Source organism: Choloepus didactylus, chromosome 9 (genome assembly GCF_015220235.1).
Source record: "Choloepus didactylus isolate mChoDid1 chromosome 9, mChoDid1.pri, whole genome shotgun sequence".
In the NCBI taxonomy this organism is placed as follows: Eukaryota; Metazoa; Chordata; class Mammalia; order Pilosa; family Megalonychidae; genus Choloepus; species Choloepus didactylus.
Window position 1 is genome coordinate 94,307,471 of NC_051315.1, and position 18,941 is coordinate 94,326,411.

Here is an 18,941-nt window from a genome sequence, read left to right on the forward strand (position 1 = left end):
TTTACCTTTTCGGTGTCTCAATTCTTCCATTAATGCCTACTTTCATATTAATTTAATTTTTTGTATTATACCACAGTGAGTGCCTTCTCTTTTCTATCTGAATATATTTTTCATTTATTTTCCTTGTGGTTACCACGGGGTTAAAATTTAACACCCTAAGACATAATGATCATATCTGGTTTGATACCAACCTGACTTCAATAGCATACACATACACTGTTCTTATAACCCTCCATTCCCATCTCCTCAACTTCTTTTGTACTTGTTACCAATTATATCTTTGTAAACTTCATGTCCAAAACTGTAGATTTATCATTACTTCTTATACAATTAAGATTTTAGCACCTGTAGGAAGAAGTGGAGTTACATACCAAAAAAAATACAATACAATAGTACTGGCACTTATGATTACCCAAATGGTAATCATAATCCTTTCAGTCTGAAGAACTCCCCTGAGCATTACTTATAGGGCAGGTTTAGGAGTGATGAACTCTCTCAGCTTTTATCTGAGAATGTCTTAATCTCTCTCTCATTTCTGAAGGAGAGTCTCACCAGTTGTGAGTTGTGAGTTGGCTGGCAGTTGTTTTCTTTCAGCACTTGAAGTATTTCAACCCACTGCTTTCTTGACTCCATGGTTTCTGATGAGAAACTGGATTATCAATCTAATTGGGACTCCCCTTGTACATACCATGTTACTTTTCTCTTGCAGCTTTCAGAACACTCTCCCTGTCCTCTGCATTCAATAGTGACATCAATATATGACTAGGTGTGCCAGTTTGTCCCCCAAAAAGCCATGTTCTTTAATGCAACCTTGTGGGGGCAAACTGATAAGTCTGTTGATTAGGGTGGAACCTTTGATTAAATTATTTCCATGGAGGAGTGGAACTTGCCCATTCAGGATGGGTCTTGATTAGTTCACTGGACGACTTAAGAGAGCAGAAGATCCAACACTGACACTGATGCTTGCTGACAATAAGAGATATTTGCAGATGTGAACAGAAGGATTGTGGAGATGCTAAGCTAAAAGATGAAGCCCAGAGTTTGCCCTGGAGAAGCTAAGAGAGGACTCCCAGAGAGAAAGCCACTTTATCAGAAGCTGAAAGCAACGCAACCCGGGAGCAAAGGACCAGCAGCCGCCAGCCACGTGCCTTCCCAGCTAACAGAGGTGCTCCGGATGCCATCGGCTGGACACTTTTATGGCCTTAGGACCATAAATTTGTAACCAAATAAACCCCCTTTATAAAACCCAACCCATTTGTGGTACTTGGCATATTGGCAGCATTAGCAAACCGGAACACTCAGTGAATTTTTCTTCACATTCATCCTGTTTGGTGTTTTCTGGTCTTCTTGGATATGCATATTCCCATCTTTTGTTAACTTTAGGTAGTTCTCTGTCATTATTTCTTTGAATATTTCTTCTGCCCCTTTGTCTTTCTTTTCCTTCTCAGAGTCCCATAATGTGCATATTGGTACACTTACAGTGTCTCATGGGTCCCTAAGGCTCTTTTTGCTTTTTATAATTCTTTTATCTTTCTCCTTCTTGGCCTGACTCATTTCAACTGTCTTAAGTTCACTGATTCTTTCTTCTGCCAGCTCCAAAATGCTGTTGAAATCCTCCTGGAAATTTTTCATTTCAGTTACCAAGGTCTTTAACTCCACTAGTTCTTTTAGTTCCTTTTTAAAATTTCTCTTTACTAACATTCTCATATTGCTCATTCATTGTCTTCCTGATATCCTTTAGTTCCTTCTATTTTCCTTCATCACCTTGAGCATTCTTAAGATCATCTTTAAAGCAATTTTATTAAGATATATCCACACACCATACAATCCATCCAAAATATACAATCAGTAGCTCACAGTATCATCACATAGTTGTGCATTCATCAACATGGTCAATTTTAGAACATTTTCATTACTCCAGAAAAATAAAACCCAAAACATCCCATACGCTTTTTACCACCGCCACCCCCAACCCCCCCCCCCCCATTACTGACCACAAGTACTGGTGTGGTACATTTGTTACTGTTTGACGAAAGAATATGGAGATATTATTGTTAACTATAGTCCACAGTTTGCGATAGGTACTTTTCCCATATACCCCACTATTATTAACTCCTTGTAATAGGTCATACATTTGTTCTAGCGCATGAAATAACTTTTTTATATTTCTATAATTAATCACAGTCATAAGATCTTTTTTTTAAAAAGTCTTTGTCTGGTATGCTCATATTCTGGTTTTCTTCCTTGATGTTTTCTGGATTTTTATCCTCTTTCTTTGGATGAACCATCATTTCCTGTTTGTCTTGTACTTGTTTGTGGCACACTGCACATTTTTTTTTATTGTGATTGTTCACATACTGTACAATTATCCAAAGATCCAAAGTGTACAAACAACTGCCCCTGGTACCATCATACAGCGGTGCATCCATCACAATTTTTTTTTTCAATTTTTAGAACATTTTCATTACTCCAGAAAAGAAATAAAGACCAAAAAAAAGGGAAACTCAAATCCTCCCACATCCCTAACCACCCCCTGCTCCACTGTTGACTCATAATATTGGTATAGTACATTTCTTACTGTTTATGAAAGAACATTAAAACACTAACTGTAGTATATAGATTGCAATAGGTATACACATATTTTTCCCACATGCCCCTCTATTATTAATTTCTAGTTATAGTGTCATACATTTGATCTGGTTCATGAAAGAGATTTCTAATATTTGTACAGTTAATCTCGGACACTGCCCACCACAAGGTTCACTGTTTCATACATTCTCATCTTTTAACCTCCAACTTTCCTTCTGACATACATGACTCGGAGCTTCCCCTTTCCACCACATTCACACACCATTCAGCACTGTTAGTTATTCTCACAACGTGCTACCATCACCTCTTGTTCATTTCCAAACATTCAAGTTCAACCTAGTTGAACATTCTGCTCATAATAAGCAACCGCTCCCCATTCTTAGCCTCGGTCTATATCCTGGTAACTTATAATTCATGTCTATGAATTTACATATTATAATTAGTTCATATCCGTGAGACCCTGAAATATTTGTCCTTATGTGTCTGACTTATTTCACTCAGCATACTGCCCTCAAGGTTTTGTCATCAACCCATTTTTTTTAAAGATGGTTTTGTTCAAACCCCATACATACCATCCTAAATAAACAATCAATTGTTCCCTGTAAGGTCATGCATTTATGTCTTCACCACCCTCACCACTATCCATATAAGGAAATCTCCATTTCTTCCACAAAGCAGGAGGAAAAGTCAAAGAAGGCAGAGAGGAAAAGAAAAAGAAAAAGATAAGAAAGAAAAAAATAAAAAACAACATGAAGCTAGGAAGCAGCAAAAGGAAAGATAACCTTAAACTACAGTAGATAAAGAGTCAGACAACATTATCAATGCGAAGAGTCCCACACCCCTCCCTTATGCCCTCCTCGTATACGCATTTAGCCTTGGTATACTGCCTTTGTTACATTAAAGGAAGCATAGTGTAATGATTCTGTTAATTATAGTCTCTAGTTTATGTTGATTGTATTTTCCCCCACTACCTCCCTATTTTTAATACCTTGCAAGGCTGACATTTGTTCTCCCTCATGAAAAAAACATATTTGTACATTTTATCACAACTGTTGAACACTCTAGGTTTCACTGAGTTATACTCCTAGTCTTTATCCTTCCTCTTTCCTTCTGGTGTCCCACATGCTCCTAACCTTTCTCTTTCAACATATTCATAGTTATCTTTGTTCAGTGTACTTAATTGCTATGCTACCATCACCCAAAATTGCGTTTCAAACCTCTTACTCCTGTCTCTTCCTATCTGTCTGTAGTGCTCCCTTTAGTATTTCCAGCAGAGCAGGTATCTTGTTCACAAACTCCGTCATTGTCTGTCTGTCAGAGAATATTTTGAACTCTCCCTCATATTTGAAGGACAGTTTTGCTGAATACAGGATTCTTGGTTGGCAGTTTTTCTCTTTCAGTATCTTAAATATATCAAACCACTTCCTTCTTGCCTCCATGGTTTCTGCTGAGAGATCCGCACAGTCTTATTAAGCTTCCTTTACATGTGATGGATCGCTTTTCTCTTACTGCTTTCAGGGTTCTCTCTTTGACGTTTGATAATATGATTATTAAGGGTCTTGGCAAAGGCCTATTCAGATCTATTCTGTTTGGGGTACACTGTGCTTCCTGGATCTGTAATTTTACGTCTTTCATAAGAGATGGGAAATTTTCATTGATTATTTCCTCTATTATTGCTTGTGCATCTTTTCCTTTCTCTTCTCCTTCTGGGACACCAATGACACATACATCCTTGCATTTTGTTTAGTCCTTATGTTCCCGGAGACGTTGCTCATATTTTTCAATTCTTTTCTCTATCTGTTCTCTTCTGTGTAGGCTTTCAGGTGCCTTGTTCTCCAGTTCCTGAGTATTTTCTTCTGCCTCTTAAGATCTGCTGTTTCATGTTTCCATTGTGTCTTTCGTCTCTTGTGTTGTGCCTTGCTTTCTTTTTTTTAAACAAAAACCAACTTTTTATTATGAAATGATTTCAAACTTACAGGACAGCTGCAAAAATAATATGAAACTCTGTATACAGAGAATGCCAACATACCTCCCACCCTAATACCCACATCCATCAACTTTTAAACTTTTGCCACATCCTCTGTATCTATCTGTCTATCTGTCCATCTGTATATTTGTCTGTCTGTATTTTCTAAACATTTGAGGGTCGGTTGCATAATTATGCTCTTTGAACACTTAACACTTCCAGGTATATTTCCTAAGAACAAGGGTATTCAATTATTGTTCCCGTTCGCTAATGCTGCTGGAATGCAAAACACCAGAAATGGATTGGCTTTTATAAAAGGGGGTTTATTTGGTTACACAGTCTTAAGGCCATAAAGTGTCCAAGGGAATGCATCAACAATCGGGTACCTTCACGTGAGGATGGCCAATGGCATCCGGAAAACCTGTTAGCTGGGAAAGCACATGGCTGGCACCTGCTCCAAGTTCTGGTTTCAAAATGGCTTTCACCCAGGACATCCCTCTCTAGGCTTTGGTGTGTTGTGTCTTTCATTTCATAGCTTCTGCCAGTTGTTTTATCAAACTTTCGACTTCTGCCTTATGTATGCCCAGTGTCTTCCTTGTATGCTTTTATCTCTTTTGCCATATCTTCCCTCAACTTTTTGAATTGATTTAGCATTAGTTGTTTAAATTCCTGTATCTCAGTTGAAATGTAAGTTTGTTCCTTTGACTGGGCCATAACTTCGTTTTTCTTAGTGTAGGCTGTAGTTTTCTGTTGTCTAGGCATCTGGCCTCCTTGGCCACCTGAATCAGGTTTTCCCAGACCAGAACAGACTCAGGTCCCAGAAGGAAGAAATATTCAGTATCTGGTTTTCCTGATGGTTTTTCTTAGAGGATTGACACACCCTGTGCTTTTCTGCCCAGCAGGTGGCGCCTGTCAGCCTGTCACTCCAGACTGCTGTAAGGAGGTATAACCCATGACTGTTTTCCCCCAGGCTCTGGGGTCTGGTTCTGAATGGAAGGTGGGTAGTAGAGCTGCACCCCACCTTCTTCCTTTTAGGGAAGATATGCCCCCTAGAGAGAGGTCATTTGCATATAGATTCTTCATTTCTCTGACTCTGCTATCTCCACCCTTGTATGTACTATGAATTTAAAATGGCTGAGGCTTTCTCTAGTGCGGAACACTGCAAGCTGAAAACGGCTGAGGCTTTCTCTACTGAGCTGCCCAAGCTGAGAGAGAAAGGGACAGAAAGCCACTTTTCAGGGTCAGTCTGCAGCTCCCAGATTCACCCAACAGTCAGATATAGCACCCAATCCTTTGGGCTCCCCGTCCTGAGTCAGATACATCCCCTGATTCTCCAAGGTCAGTCATCACCAAAAGCCTGTGTCTGCTTGTTGGGGATTCATAGTTTAAATTGAGCAGTTAAAATTTGTTAATTAAAACCCCAGGTGGAGCTGGGATGAGGTATATTCACCTGTTCAGAGAGTGCTACTCTCTATCACAGCGAGGCTCTGCAGTTCAGGCTGCCATGAGGGAGGCACTCTTGGCTGGGGTCCGCAGTTTTTACTTATAGATTTTATGCTGTGATCTCGGGCATTTCCCCCAATCCAGATTGTTGCACGATGTGTGGACAGTCATGGTCATCTCCCAGCAGTTATTCCACACCTTTTACTAGTTGTTCCGCGTTTTTCATTAGTTGCTCTGAGGAGACTAACTTCCACTCCTCTCTATGCCGCCATCTTCCTTCCCACACTGTACATTTTAATATTTTAAAATGTTAACTAGAGCCCCCTACGTGGGATCAGACACCCAGGGGAGTGAATCTCCCTGGCAACGTGGAATATGAGTCCCGGAGAGGAATGTAGACCTGGCATCGTGGGACGGAGAACATCTTCTTGACCAAAAGGGGGATGTGAAAGGAAATGAAATAAGCTTCAGTGACAGAGAGATTCCAAAAGGAGCTGAGAGGTCACTCTGGTGGGCACTCTTATGCACACTTTAGACAACCCTTTTTAGGTTCTAAAGAATTGGGGTAGCTGGTGGTGGATACCTGAAACTATCAAACTGCAACCCAGAACCCATGAATCTCGAAGACAGTTGTATAAAAATGTAGCTTATGAGGGGTGACAATGGGATTGGGAAAGCCATAAGGACCACACTCCACTTTGTCTAGTTTATGGATGGATGAGTAGAAAAGTAGGGGAAGGAAACAAACAGACAAAGGTACCCAGTGTTCTTTTTTACTTCAATTGCTCTTTTTCACTCTAATTATTATTCTTGTTATTTTTGTGTGTGTGCTAATGAAGGTGTCAGGGATTGATTTGGGTGATGAATGTACCACTATGTAATGGTACTGTAAACAATCGAAAGTACGATTTGTTTTGTATGACTGCGTGGTATGTGAATATATCTCAATAAAATGAAGATTAAAAAAAAAAACATTTCTGGCATAGAAATAAAGGCTCTTTTCCCTCAAAAAAAAATAAAATAAAATAAAATGTTAACTAGAGAAGTTATTCCTTGAGCTGTCTGTTTCTTGATTCTATAACCAATTGGTGATAAGACAGAGATTTTCTTGAATGTCAGATCTCCTATCAGGAAGGTCTTTTCCAGTCCAAGGCAAAGTGCAAGGTCCTTCCCGTCTTTTCTGGGTCTGTGTCTTATCCTGGGCTTGTGCTTGTTAGTTGTTTTAGTGTTCACCTGTTTTTACAAGAGTTTGAATTCCCCCTCTATTTCCCAGGAGACAGACATCCCTCTTCAGGGTACTTAAAGCAGGCAAGCCTTTGCCCCAGGCTATCCACCTCAGTAGTTTCTTACACTCCTTTGCCCTCTCAAGCTGCTTTTGCCTGAAGGACCAATTCCAGGAGGGGTGTGGGGCATGCCAGAGTAGAGTTTCCCAAGTCAGCCTTTCACAGCTAGAATAAGGCCAGGGATCCACAGAAGGAGCACTATGGCTCCAAACTGTGGGGGTGGCAGTGGGGGGATCAGGAAGGGTGCCAGGGCTCTTTCCATGGCTCCTCAAAGCTGCCCTATCTTGACCTGCCCAAAAAAATGCTGCCCTGGGGAGCACAGTATCTTTAATTCTCGTCAGCTGCCTTTGTCCAGGGCCAGTTAGAACCACCACCATCCTCAGAGCCAGCCAACAGTGATCTGAAGTCACTAATCAAAAGCACCAATCAGCAATCGGACATGCTCACCCCCGATCTTTAGAGAAAAGGATTTTTATGTTCCTTTCTGTCTCCAGTGAGCTTGCCAGGGGCCGTAACTCACAATCGCCTGCCGCAAGAGGTAGGAATGGGTGCCAAAAACTGCAGCACATGGAAAGCAATTTACTAAATTTTTTACCATAATTTACCAGCCTCTTCCTCCTGCTATTCCCTGCATGCTATATACAGTGTTCTACTGGACTCCAGAATTTCAAAATAGTTGTTTCACACATGTCTTGCCTGTTTAATAGTTGTTCAGTGGGAGGACTGAATCCTAATGCTTCCTACTCTGCCATCTTCCCCCAATCTTCTCCCACAACAAAGTTTTCAACCTATGGTGACTACTGTGTATTATGGCAGCAGACAAAATTAACCTTTAGTGAGACAGTATTTCACCTGAAAACTAAAAGACTATCTTCAAATATGTTCTACTACTACATTTCCATGAATTTATACTCACAGTAAACAACTGTTTCTTCCTTTAAGTATTTAGAGAACAAGAACAGTTTATTCCATACAGTGCAGGGCAATAAATAGTAACCAAGCCCCAAGTGGGTCTTTTATAACCTCTGCGGGGAAGGGGGAGTATGAAGAAGTTTTGTACAAGTTACACCATTATAACGGTGTTTCCCAAATATATCCACCAGCATTCTTCCATTGTCAGTCTTTAGTGGCCTATTTCCTTTACCTGGAAAATATATCCTCCCTTGGCCTCTCCTGAGAAGCAACACAGGATGGAAATCCATCAAGCACATCATCTGAAGTCCATTATGAAAACTCTTCTAGGAAGCACAGCACACCCCAACCAGGCAACCTTCCAACCAGGATTAATATCTTTCTTCAATGCTCCTAGCTGCACTTTATTTACGTTTCTTTTGGCATTCATTTTCTCAATTTACAAATACTCCCCCTTGACCTTACTTATCGTTATTGTCCTCACCTTTTCTTCCAAGTCAAACTTTGACCTTCTCCAAAAAGCTTTCCCACTTAAAATGTTCTCCTAAATGTTCTCATATAGTTGTTTGCAAAACTGTATCGCCCACTAGATTGAGTTCTTCATTGGCATGCCTTACTCTTTGCATTGCTGGTCGACCACAGTGCCTACAACTGCGAAGATATTCAGTATACTTGTGAAATAAATTAATGTTTTCTGTGACAATTTTGTACAACTTGTCTTCCCGACAAGTTTACAAGAGGAGGGTCAAGTTTTTCATCTGTATAATCTCTGAAGTACCAGGCAAATACAACGAAATTATTAAATGTTTGTTGTGTTAAACTGACAGCAGTATTCTCCTTATCATACCACAAAATCTTAAGTCATGCTCCATACTTTTACTGTACACAACCATCCTTTCAGTTTTTTTATATCTATTATTGGGAATAAGAAATAATTCACTTCAATTTCATAAGAATATGTGAATACTTGGATTTGAAATTTCCAAAAATAAAGTTGCCACTTTCCTTAGGTACTTCAATTTGATGATCTCTTTCCAACTTTGAACCACTATAATAACAATTATTTGTACTACTTATTTGATAGTCTCAAGCTTGCCTAATGCAGTCATCCAGCTTTTCATATATTCTTGTCTTTTTTTCTTTAACAAACTACCCTGGAAAGTGAGAAGATCATGAACAAAAAAGGCTGAAGTGATCTTAGTGTCTCCAGTGATCTTAGTGTCTTTTTATGCCAATTTTCCTCCTCTCCCTTGTATAAAAAAAAATCAATTAATGCAGAATACTATGGCACACAGGATAAAGAACAGCGCAAACATTCAGCAATGGGTATGGGGCACTTGGTCAATAATAAAGAGAGAACCCAGAGAGGGGTGGATGATTTGTATGCAAAGGGTACACAGCCCTCAAGCAAAAGAAACTGGCAATGAAAAAAAAAAATACATATACAAGATAAAAGATAAATTTTCAGGTCTGTGTCATCGAGAGAATGAACTCTCGTAAATGGAATAGTAAATTCCAGGCACCAGGCCCTATCAACTCTACTTTCCAAGAAGACAGATGGATCTGGAAAGAGAACTAGATCAGAGATGATATGGAAAACACAACAGTCCTCATTTACTAATATACAAAATTCCTCAAAAGGGTTTTATTGTGCCATTTCAAAGTCAAAAGAACAAGACCTTTGCTAAGAAGCACTTTGGCAATCAGTATGTTGACAATTCAGTCACAATGACAAAGTATCAGACTTCATAACTACCAAATCTGTCATGGGCCCTTCCACTTGTACAAGGTTTGCTTCATCCTTACTGAAGAGGGAACGATTCTGTGGAAACCCCAAAACATAAAAAGAATGCATTTACTCTTATTTAATATCAACAAATCTGTTAATTTTTTAAGGTGTGGTAAAAGTATCATGATAATGTTAACAGAAGTCCCTATCTTTTAGAGATACATACTGAAATATTTATCAATGAAATGATACAAAATCTGGGATTGGCTTCAAAATAATATGAAGGACTAAAGTGAGGGGGTAGAGTGAGGGCATACAGGCCAAGAGACATCAGGTGCATTACATATACATTTACATTTTCCATAATAAAGTTACTTCATAAAAAATGCATTCACTCAAAGTTTTAAAAAATTCTGTTAACAATGGGTCTTACTAAAATACATCATTTTCTTTAATTTTATTTCCTATTGAAGAAAGCTCAACAAGAGTTAAAAAGAATAATTCTAATACTTAAATCCATTATTCAAAAGGTACAAACCCAGAATTATAATAAAGTCACTTCTATTATACATTGATTTTACCACAGCCCTAAAAACACAAAAATGCAGGTACATTTTCATCTTCATGCTGCATTTGTTCAAACTTATTGAGATAGTACTAGAGATCTGGAATAGATCTGACCAGATTCATCTCCATAACGTCAAGGCTTAAGTCACATATACCGTCAAGACACTGGGCTTACTCAATGTTTCCATTCAAATCCTAATATTGTGATAAAACCCCTGATATGCACAGACAGCTTCTCAAGAACCAAAAATTATGACAATTCTACCTGTTGCATAAACCTTACTCTTTGAACCTAGACTACAGACCTAAGCAGACCCTAGAATAAATTGGCTTGACTGTATCCAAAAGTATTAGCAGACAGGTTTGGAGGTATGGCAGACATCATTAATCACCCATTCAATATCTATTTTCCCCTTCTTCCTTACAAAGGAAAGCCTAAATTTGCCCAGCTGAAAAAAAAAAAAAACATTTCTCAGCTTCCCTTGTGGTTATGTGACCCAGTGCTGGCCAATGAGGTCATAAGGCAAAATACTTTCTGCTGGTACATTTTTGGCATACTTTTTTCCTTTGCTGCTCCACTATTTCTGAGCTACTTACCCCCATACATTTTGTTTCATAAGAATAAACTCCATACTTGTTTATCCTACTATCTGTCAAGTTTTCTGTTCATTCCAAAAGCAATGCTACTTGACATAGAGGTGCTGTAAATAGATTTCATTTGGCCCATACTAAAAACAGGTCCTAGAAAATTACCTCAATATGCATCAAAAGTAGAATGGATAAATATGCACAAGAGAATGCAATCCAGCAATAAGATTTAACAATATACCACAGGAAACAATAATATAGATGAATCTACAAACAACGCTGAGCAAAAGAAGCCAGACACAGGAGTACATAACGTATGGCTCCATTTATATAATGTTACAATGTATAAAAGCACGCAAAACTATGTGTTAGAAGACAGGATTGTGCTTGGAGGGTGGTTAGTTACTGGAAGGGAGCAAGAGGAGTGAGTTGCTAATGCTGAGTTTCTTGCTCTGGAAGATGGTGACATGGATGTGTTCAGCTTGTGAAAATTCAGCGAACTGTATAGTTAGGATACGTGCATTTTTTTTAGGTATATTAGTCTTCGGTAAGACCTTTAAAGAAAAAAAAAACAAAAACTGGCCCTAGATATTGAGAACAGCAAATGCAGTGAACAGAACTCCACCCTTCCTTCCTTCAGGTCATTTCCTTCAGATCAGCATCAGTTCAGTGAAGGCAATCAAATATAGAAAGAATGGTCAAAATATAACATATCCTTAAATAGGCATAAATCACATTACAGAAATGTCCAAAGGTGCTCAATAATAAAATCTGTATGAAGTTACCCACGTGACTTTTTTAAAAACAGTTTTATTCACACACCATACAATCCATCCAAAGTGTATAATCAATGGCTCTTAATATAATAACATAGTTTGTGCATTCATCACCATAATCAATTTGAGAACATTCTCATTGCCCCAAAAAAGAAAACATTCCATACCCCTTAAACTCCTCTATTACTGACACTTAACATCGGTATAGTACCTTTGTTACAAATGAAAGAATATTACAATATTACTGTTAACTATAGTCCATAGTTTGCATTAGTTGTATTTTTCCCATATACCACTCTGTTATAACACCTTGTAATAGTGATGTGCATTTGTTCAAGTTCATGGAAGAACATTCTTATATTTGTATAATTAACCACAACAGGGTTCACTGTTATACGGTCCCATGTTTTACTCTCTAGCTTTTCTTCTAGTGACATATACAACCCTAAACTTCCCCTTTCAACCATAATCACACCCATAATTCAGCAGTGTTAATTACAGTAAGGTGCTACCATCACCTCTACTCATTTCCAAACATTTACAATCAAACTTATTAAAAATTCTAGTACAAATTAAGCATCAGCTCCCATTCTCTACCCTCATTCTATCTCCTGGTAATCTATACTCTAGATTTTAACTCCAAGAGTTTGCACATTATAATTAGTTCAGATTAGTGAGACCATACAATATTTGTCCTTTTGTATCTGGCTTATTTCACTCAACATAATAATGTCTTCCAGGTCCATCTATGTTGTTGCATGCATCAAGACTTCGTTCCTTCTTACAGCTGAAAAATATTCCATCATATATATCTACCACATTTTCTTATCCATTCATCAGCTGATAGATACTCAGGCTGTTTCCATCTTTTGGCAATTGTGAATAATGCCACTAAGAACATCAGTGTGCAAATGTCTGTTCCGGTCCCTGCTTTCAGTTGTTCTGAGTATATACCTAGAAGTGGGATTGCTGGATCATATGGCAATTCTATACGTAGCATCCCGAGGAGCTGCCAAACTGTCTTCCACAGCAGCCACACCATTCTACATTCCCACCAGCAGTAAATACATGACTCATTTTTTAAAGTGGAATATCAGAGAATTACCCAAAACAAATCACAATTTCAGGAAATTCCAAAATGGAATGCTAAAGATGTCTTAGAGAACATTATCCTTAACAATTCCATTGTCCTGGAAGAATCAAATGATTCAATCTTGGAGATAAATTAAAAAGTTACTTTCCCAGGTCTATTGCTAACAGAAGGATCAAGAAGGTATGTAAAGACATCATAAAAGGAAAACTAACCCTTTCTCAATAACAAAACAATATCATGAGACTGGAAGAGGAAGAGGAAGATACCTGATGTTTCACGCTTTTGAGGCAATCTTCCAACTGTAGGGCCTAGAATGGTGCCTAGAATATAATGATATTTAGTAAATATTTGCAGAATAAATTAATCTAACCACTCACTCATCCAAAAAAACTTTTACTAAGTATGCTGGTCACCTGGCTGAGAACTACATAAAAAAAGGATGAATAAAGGCTGATTCCTGACTCTCAAAAGCAAATAATTGGATAGAGATACTTATAAAAATAATTGCAGTACTATATTTAACAATTATAATAGAGACATTCGAAGTGCTGTGAGGGCTAAAGATGTCATAACATGTTTGACAACTGCTTTAGTTATGAAATTTGATCTATTCAACAACCTTCATGAATGCTCTAACAATGATAATTACATTGTTTTCAAAATATTATTAAATATTGTTTAGGTGGCACTTACTTGAAATGTTTTATTATAATCAATGTGTATGCAGCATCCACTAGCAGCACCTCATGTCTATCAGAAGACATAAGATATCATTCCTCTCCTTAATGTATGCTCCTTACTCCTTAATGGAATGCTGAATGCATGTATTACTAAACACTTAATGAAATCTTAGGTACAGTTTAACATACTTAGTCTATGATATGAAGAGCATACATAATATTATGGATTTAATATATAACCAGTTCATCTTATTCTGCTGCTCCCTCAAGATAACAGTAAGATCAGTAAACTTCAACAACAGGGAACAATAAAGAACACTGCAGGGAATAATGCTAACCTGACCCAAGAAGTAAAATTAATGGTGTGGATTAAATATAACTACAAATTCTTTGTTATTCCTTCCATTGAGTAATGGAGTATAAATGTCTTTCCCTTGAATGTGGACTGGCTTGACCAATTTAGATTTGCTTGACCAAAAGAATGCAGAAGTGAGCTCTGAGCTGCTGTTAAGTATGAATGCCCTTGGGTCTCCGTGCTGAAGTGAACACATGGTGAGACCAACTTAGAGAGGACCTGGGACTACATGAAGAGGCCATCTCACACACAACCCTACCACCACCCCATCATCACCACCACCAGCGATGTGAGTCATCATAGCTGAGCACAAAGTAACAGAGATGAGTCCCATTCAGAGAGTCCTGCCCAAACTGCAGATTTATAAGCAAAATAGAAGACTGCTGTAGTTCTTTGTAAGGCAGCAACAGATAATCAGAATAATTACATGCTTCCAAGTCCTTGACTAAAGATAAAAGGAAATCAATCAAGCAATATTTCTTTCCCCCTCTCCCTGAGATGGGATGAAGGGGATGAAGCCTTGTTATTACAGATTCCGTTAGCAAATCAGTCATCCAATTGCTAGAATTAATAGACCTGAACTAAAGAACTGAGGCCCAAGATGCCTCTGATGATTTTGGTACAGAAAGGAAACACTATAAACTTGAATACAAGGAAGGAGGAAGAGAAAATATCTGTACAAATAACCCTTACCCTTTTGGTATTAAGCTTCTGGTTCTTTATCAGTGCTTTGCTTTGCTGCCAGGGGAGATTAGACTAAAGGAGGGCACAGAATCAAATATGTCACTGGCTCTGAAGGATGGTCCTTAATCTTTTTAAAGGATCATGTTCTCCTGATGTACGCTATGGACCCTTTCTCCCTAAAAAATACACATGCACAAAGTCACAAAATACTCCATACAATTTCAGGGGATTCTCGGCCCATAAGTCGCCAAGGGTCCAGGGATCTCAAGTTTAGAATCTGTTTTAGAGGATTATTTAATAACAGTCCACAAATCTACCATATTGCTGGAATTGTTAGAATTATTAGAAAGTGTTTCACTCAAATTCCAAAAACAATTATTTGCACTGACCAATGGAAAATCCAGGAATGCAAGTCGTGTGTGAATTTAACATCCACCTGTTTTAACCTGAAATTATTAGTCAATTTCAGAATCTTAGTACCAAACAATAACCTTCTGAGAGGAGCCTCAGAAAATACATTTCTCCAAAAGAATTTGGTTTAAATGAGAGTTGTCTTTAAGGGACAGTGGTTAAGTTTTGTGCAGCTAACACTGAACAGTAATAACCTGGGACTCTTGCTCTCACTGAAAAGCTTCTTCAAGGTAGGGATTCAGCTTCACATCTCTCTAAATTCTTAGCACCCAACATTTGTGCTGGGTCCTCATTATTAATAATGATACTGACCAATTAGTCTAAAGCAACAGTGCTTAAACTTTCATGGTATTAAAAAGCACATAAAGCTTTTGATAGGCTGGTTATATCTCTAAAATTTACAGTATTAGAAATGGAAACAGAAGTTTCAAAAGCATTCATTTAAAAACAATAAACCCATTACATGTTTACAAATAGCATTTTAAAAAATACTTATCAAAACAAAATTAATGAGAAAAGAGGCAATGTTTTTAAATTTGCAAATGTCTAATGTCTAGCGTAATACAAAGAAGCATCTGAATTCTCACATCTGCATCTATAATTCCATCTATTGTGATATCACAGGTCATGCAGTCTCTAGAAAACTCCACTGAAAACTCATGAAAGAATGAGTGAAAATGACAAAAAATATCCTAGCATCATCAGGAAAATACTTTTGACCCTGACAACCCCCTGAAAAGTCTCAAGAACCTCTGTCTATTGCCACTAGATTGTATCCTAGGTCCTTTATTTCTCCTTCTTGTCTCTTAAATAACCTGACTTCAAACTGGAGAAAAAAAAATCTAATTTATAATTATTTCTGTATATTCCTCTTTCATCAGACTATTATAGAAAATTTTGACATGATTCCTAGCCACTACTAACATCAAAATAAAAGGCTGATGAAACTAAGCATTTACACCTGTTCTTTCCTCCCCGGCAACCAAGTAAACAACTATCTAGGGAGATACTTAAAATGCCATTCCCATACCAACTTGGGAATTAATCTAGATTATTAGTAAGGGGAGCCACTCAAAACTAATCTAGATCACAGTTAAGTTTTAAAAGTATAAGTGTAAATTTTGTATAGTGATACTAAGGTGCAAAAGCCTCCCTCGCTCTCACCAAATGGTACAAAACTGAGTTAAAAGTCAAGAGGAACAAGTGTGTAAAATTTTGAAAGTTCACGGAATTGCCTGAAAATTTTTTGCTTAACTATCACTGAACAACAAAGGGATGAAAAATACTTTAAAAAGTCAAAGTCACCTGAGCAAACAAAATGAAGACCAGACAAAAAACCCTTATCAATTAAAAACTAGCCATACAAGATGTTAACGTTACGAAAGGCTGGTGCACCTTCCTATGAATCTATAATTATTAAAAAAAAAAAAAAGTTAAACAAACAGAAAACTAGCCATAGACGTAATGAGAAGAGGAAGGGGGAAAAAAATGACAAAAGAAAATCGATAACTCCTGATTGAGTTCAAATCCCAGGTAAATTCCGGATGCTAACATTAAGAGAAAGCACACCGCAATAAAAGACAGTTTTCTATAAATATTCTGCAACTGCTCTACAAAGTGGTATCAGTCATTTCCATGTTAATGCCCAGACGAAGGGTTTTTTTTTGGTTTACTCCTGGCAGTTTTGTTCCACTTTGTTTCATAGTTATTCTGAGTGCTCTGTTACAACTGGAGAGTTGCTGAACCAATCCCGAGTAAGAAACGGGAAAGTAAGTACAAGAGAACAGGCGACAACTCTGCACCTCCACACGGAAAAAGATCCAGAGCGACAAGCAGCGGCTCGGCCCTAGTTGCAATCATCCGATCTTGAGGGCAGCGCTTTCTTGGTTCCCAGCAGCACCAAACAGTATCTCCCTCACCCCCAGCCCATTCGGGACCATCCAAAGTCGGAATCAAAAGTGTAGTCCACCCGCTTTTCAGGGCCACCGAGCCTCCCAGTCACGGATTCTCCCGTTACATAACTGGGGCCTAAGGCCTGGCTTCGGCAATCAGTCCTCTGGAGAAGGAGACGAACTGTTCCCCCAAGGAACCCTCTCAAAGAGGTGGAAACCGGACTCTGCACCTGGCAGACCCCAGAGGAAGAGGGACGACGTGAGGGAGGCCACAAGAGGCACTGGGGGTGATGGGAGAGCTGGGAGAGGGGCGGGGCGGTTCCCGGACGACCGCGGCACTCCGGGGCGGCTCTGACTCTACTCCGCTCTCGGTCCTTGCCGGACCAGTGCCCGCCGGCCGCCCCCTCCCCCATTCCGTGCTCCCCTCCCCCGCGCCTCCATCCCGGGCCGCAACCGAGCGGCAAGCGAACTTGTTGGGTGCGGCCCCGGCCACTGCCGTCAGACGGCTCCCGGTCCATACCTGGTCAGACATGGTGACAGTGGCTTCACCTCGGGGTCTCCGCACAGCAGCGACCTCGGGCAAGCAGAACCTTGCTCGGGGTTTATAAATTCGTCTCTCTTCCCTACAGAACAACACCGAGGCTAGAGGAACTTCCGCTACGCTCCCCGTCACTTCCGCTACGTGCAGGGAGGAGGGATATGGAGGAGGAGAAAGGCGAGGCGGGAAACGCGTTGGGGCGTGGATTGGGGGCGGGAGGAGAAGGGAGGGGCCAGGAGGTACTTCGTCGGTTGTCGCGCTGATGAATTAACTACAATCTCGCCAATTTCTCGGAGCACCCGCCTCTGCGCCCCAACCCCAAATCGATCCTCCACGGGAAGAGTTTCCAGCCCGCAGTCTCAGTGTTTGGGAAGATATTGACAACCGAGACTCCTCCCTCTCCGACACTTTGCGAATTTCTGAAGGCCGAACCAAGATACTTCTTTTGCCTCCTCTGAGTCTACTCATCACAAACGCTCCATAAATGTTTTGGATTGAATATCAATCTAGAAATGACATTTTTTTAACCAGCCCTTGGCCAAATACATAACCTTGATTTAAATATTCACATTTTGTGTATATATATACACCATTGGACGCAATCTTGATGGGTACGGATGAAAAAGACACTGATAAAAGTTCTAAGCTTAGGGGAAAGGGGAAATCATTCTGACCCTTGAATTCGTTGCTTTGAGTTAAAAAATTATCTTTCCATGATTTCTTATTTAAAATACAGTGACCCTAAAAAAATACGTGGCTCTGCTAGCTTAAGGACAGATGATTGGAATAAAATTGAAACTCCGGAAATAAATCATTAAGCACTCACATAAACTTAACAGTCGATTGATTTTCAATAAGGATATTAAGACAATTCAATAGTAAAAGAATAGTCTTTTCAACAAATTGTGCTGGAACAACAGGATATCTACCTGTGAAAGAATGAAGTTGGATTACTGTCTCATGCTATATAAAAAAATAAAACAGATCAAAGGCTCAATGTAGGAGATAAAATTATAAAACTGCTAGAAGAAAATAAACACAGGCATAAATCTTCATGACTGTGAGAATTAGATTAAGTATAGCTTTCACAATCGGTGGGGGCAGCTCAGCGGAATGGCAGAGGGTCAAGAAGCCAAGCTGTACTTGGTGGCCAGTCCTCCTGTTTATCTGCCCACTGTCCTTGCAAGGTGGAGAGTGCGGGGGAGGGGGGGTAGAGGTTCCTGAAATAGCTTCATAAATTGTTACCAAACTAGCCCAAACTGGCTCTGCACTTAAAGAACAAAGGAAAGGGGGGTGGAGACTTGTTTCAAATGTTCCAAGTTTGCACAGGAGACTTTTTTTTCAAATGTTTCCAACTTGGGCAGGCTGCATGTCTCAAGTTTGCCTGGGCTAGCTAAGCTTGTGGAATAGAAAGTAACCTCTGAAGTATCCAGCC

At 39.2% G+C, this 18,941-nt stretch overlaps 1 protein-coding gene across 2 annotated transcripts in view; it reads right to left on the bottom strand.

Annotated features, from left to right (window-relative positions):
* Positions 1 to 17,642, bottom strand: part of SUMO1 (small ubiquitin like modifier 1) — a 41,151-nt gene extending 23,509 nt beyond the window's left edge. For both annotated transcript variants that reach the window (XM_037848780.1, XM_037848779.1), the window contains exon 1: positions 17,489 to 17,642. In XM_037848780.1, coding sequence (XP_037704708.1) covers positions 17,489 to 17,500 — 12 coding nt within the window. In that variant the 5' untranslated portion in view covers positions 17,501 to 17,642. The remainder of the gene's footprint in view (positions 1 to 17,488) is intronic.
* Positions 17,643 to 18,941: the final 1,299 nt, after the last annotated feature.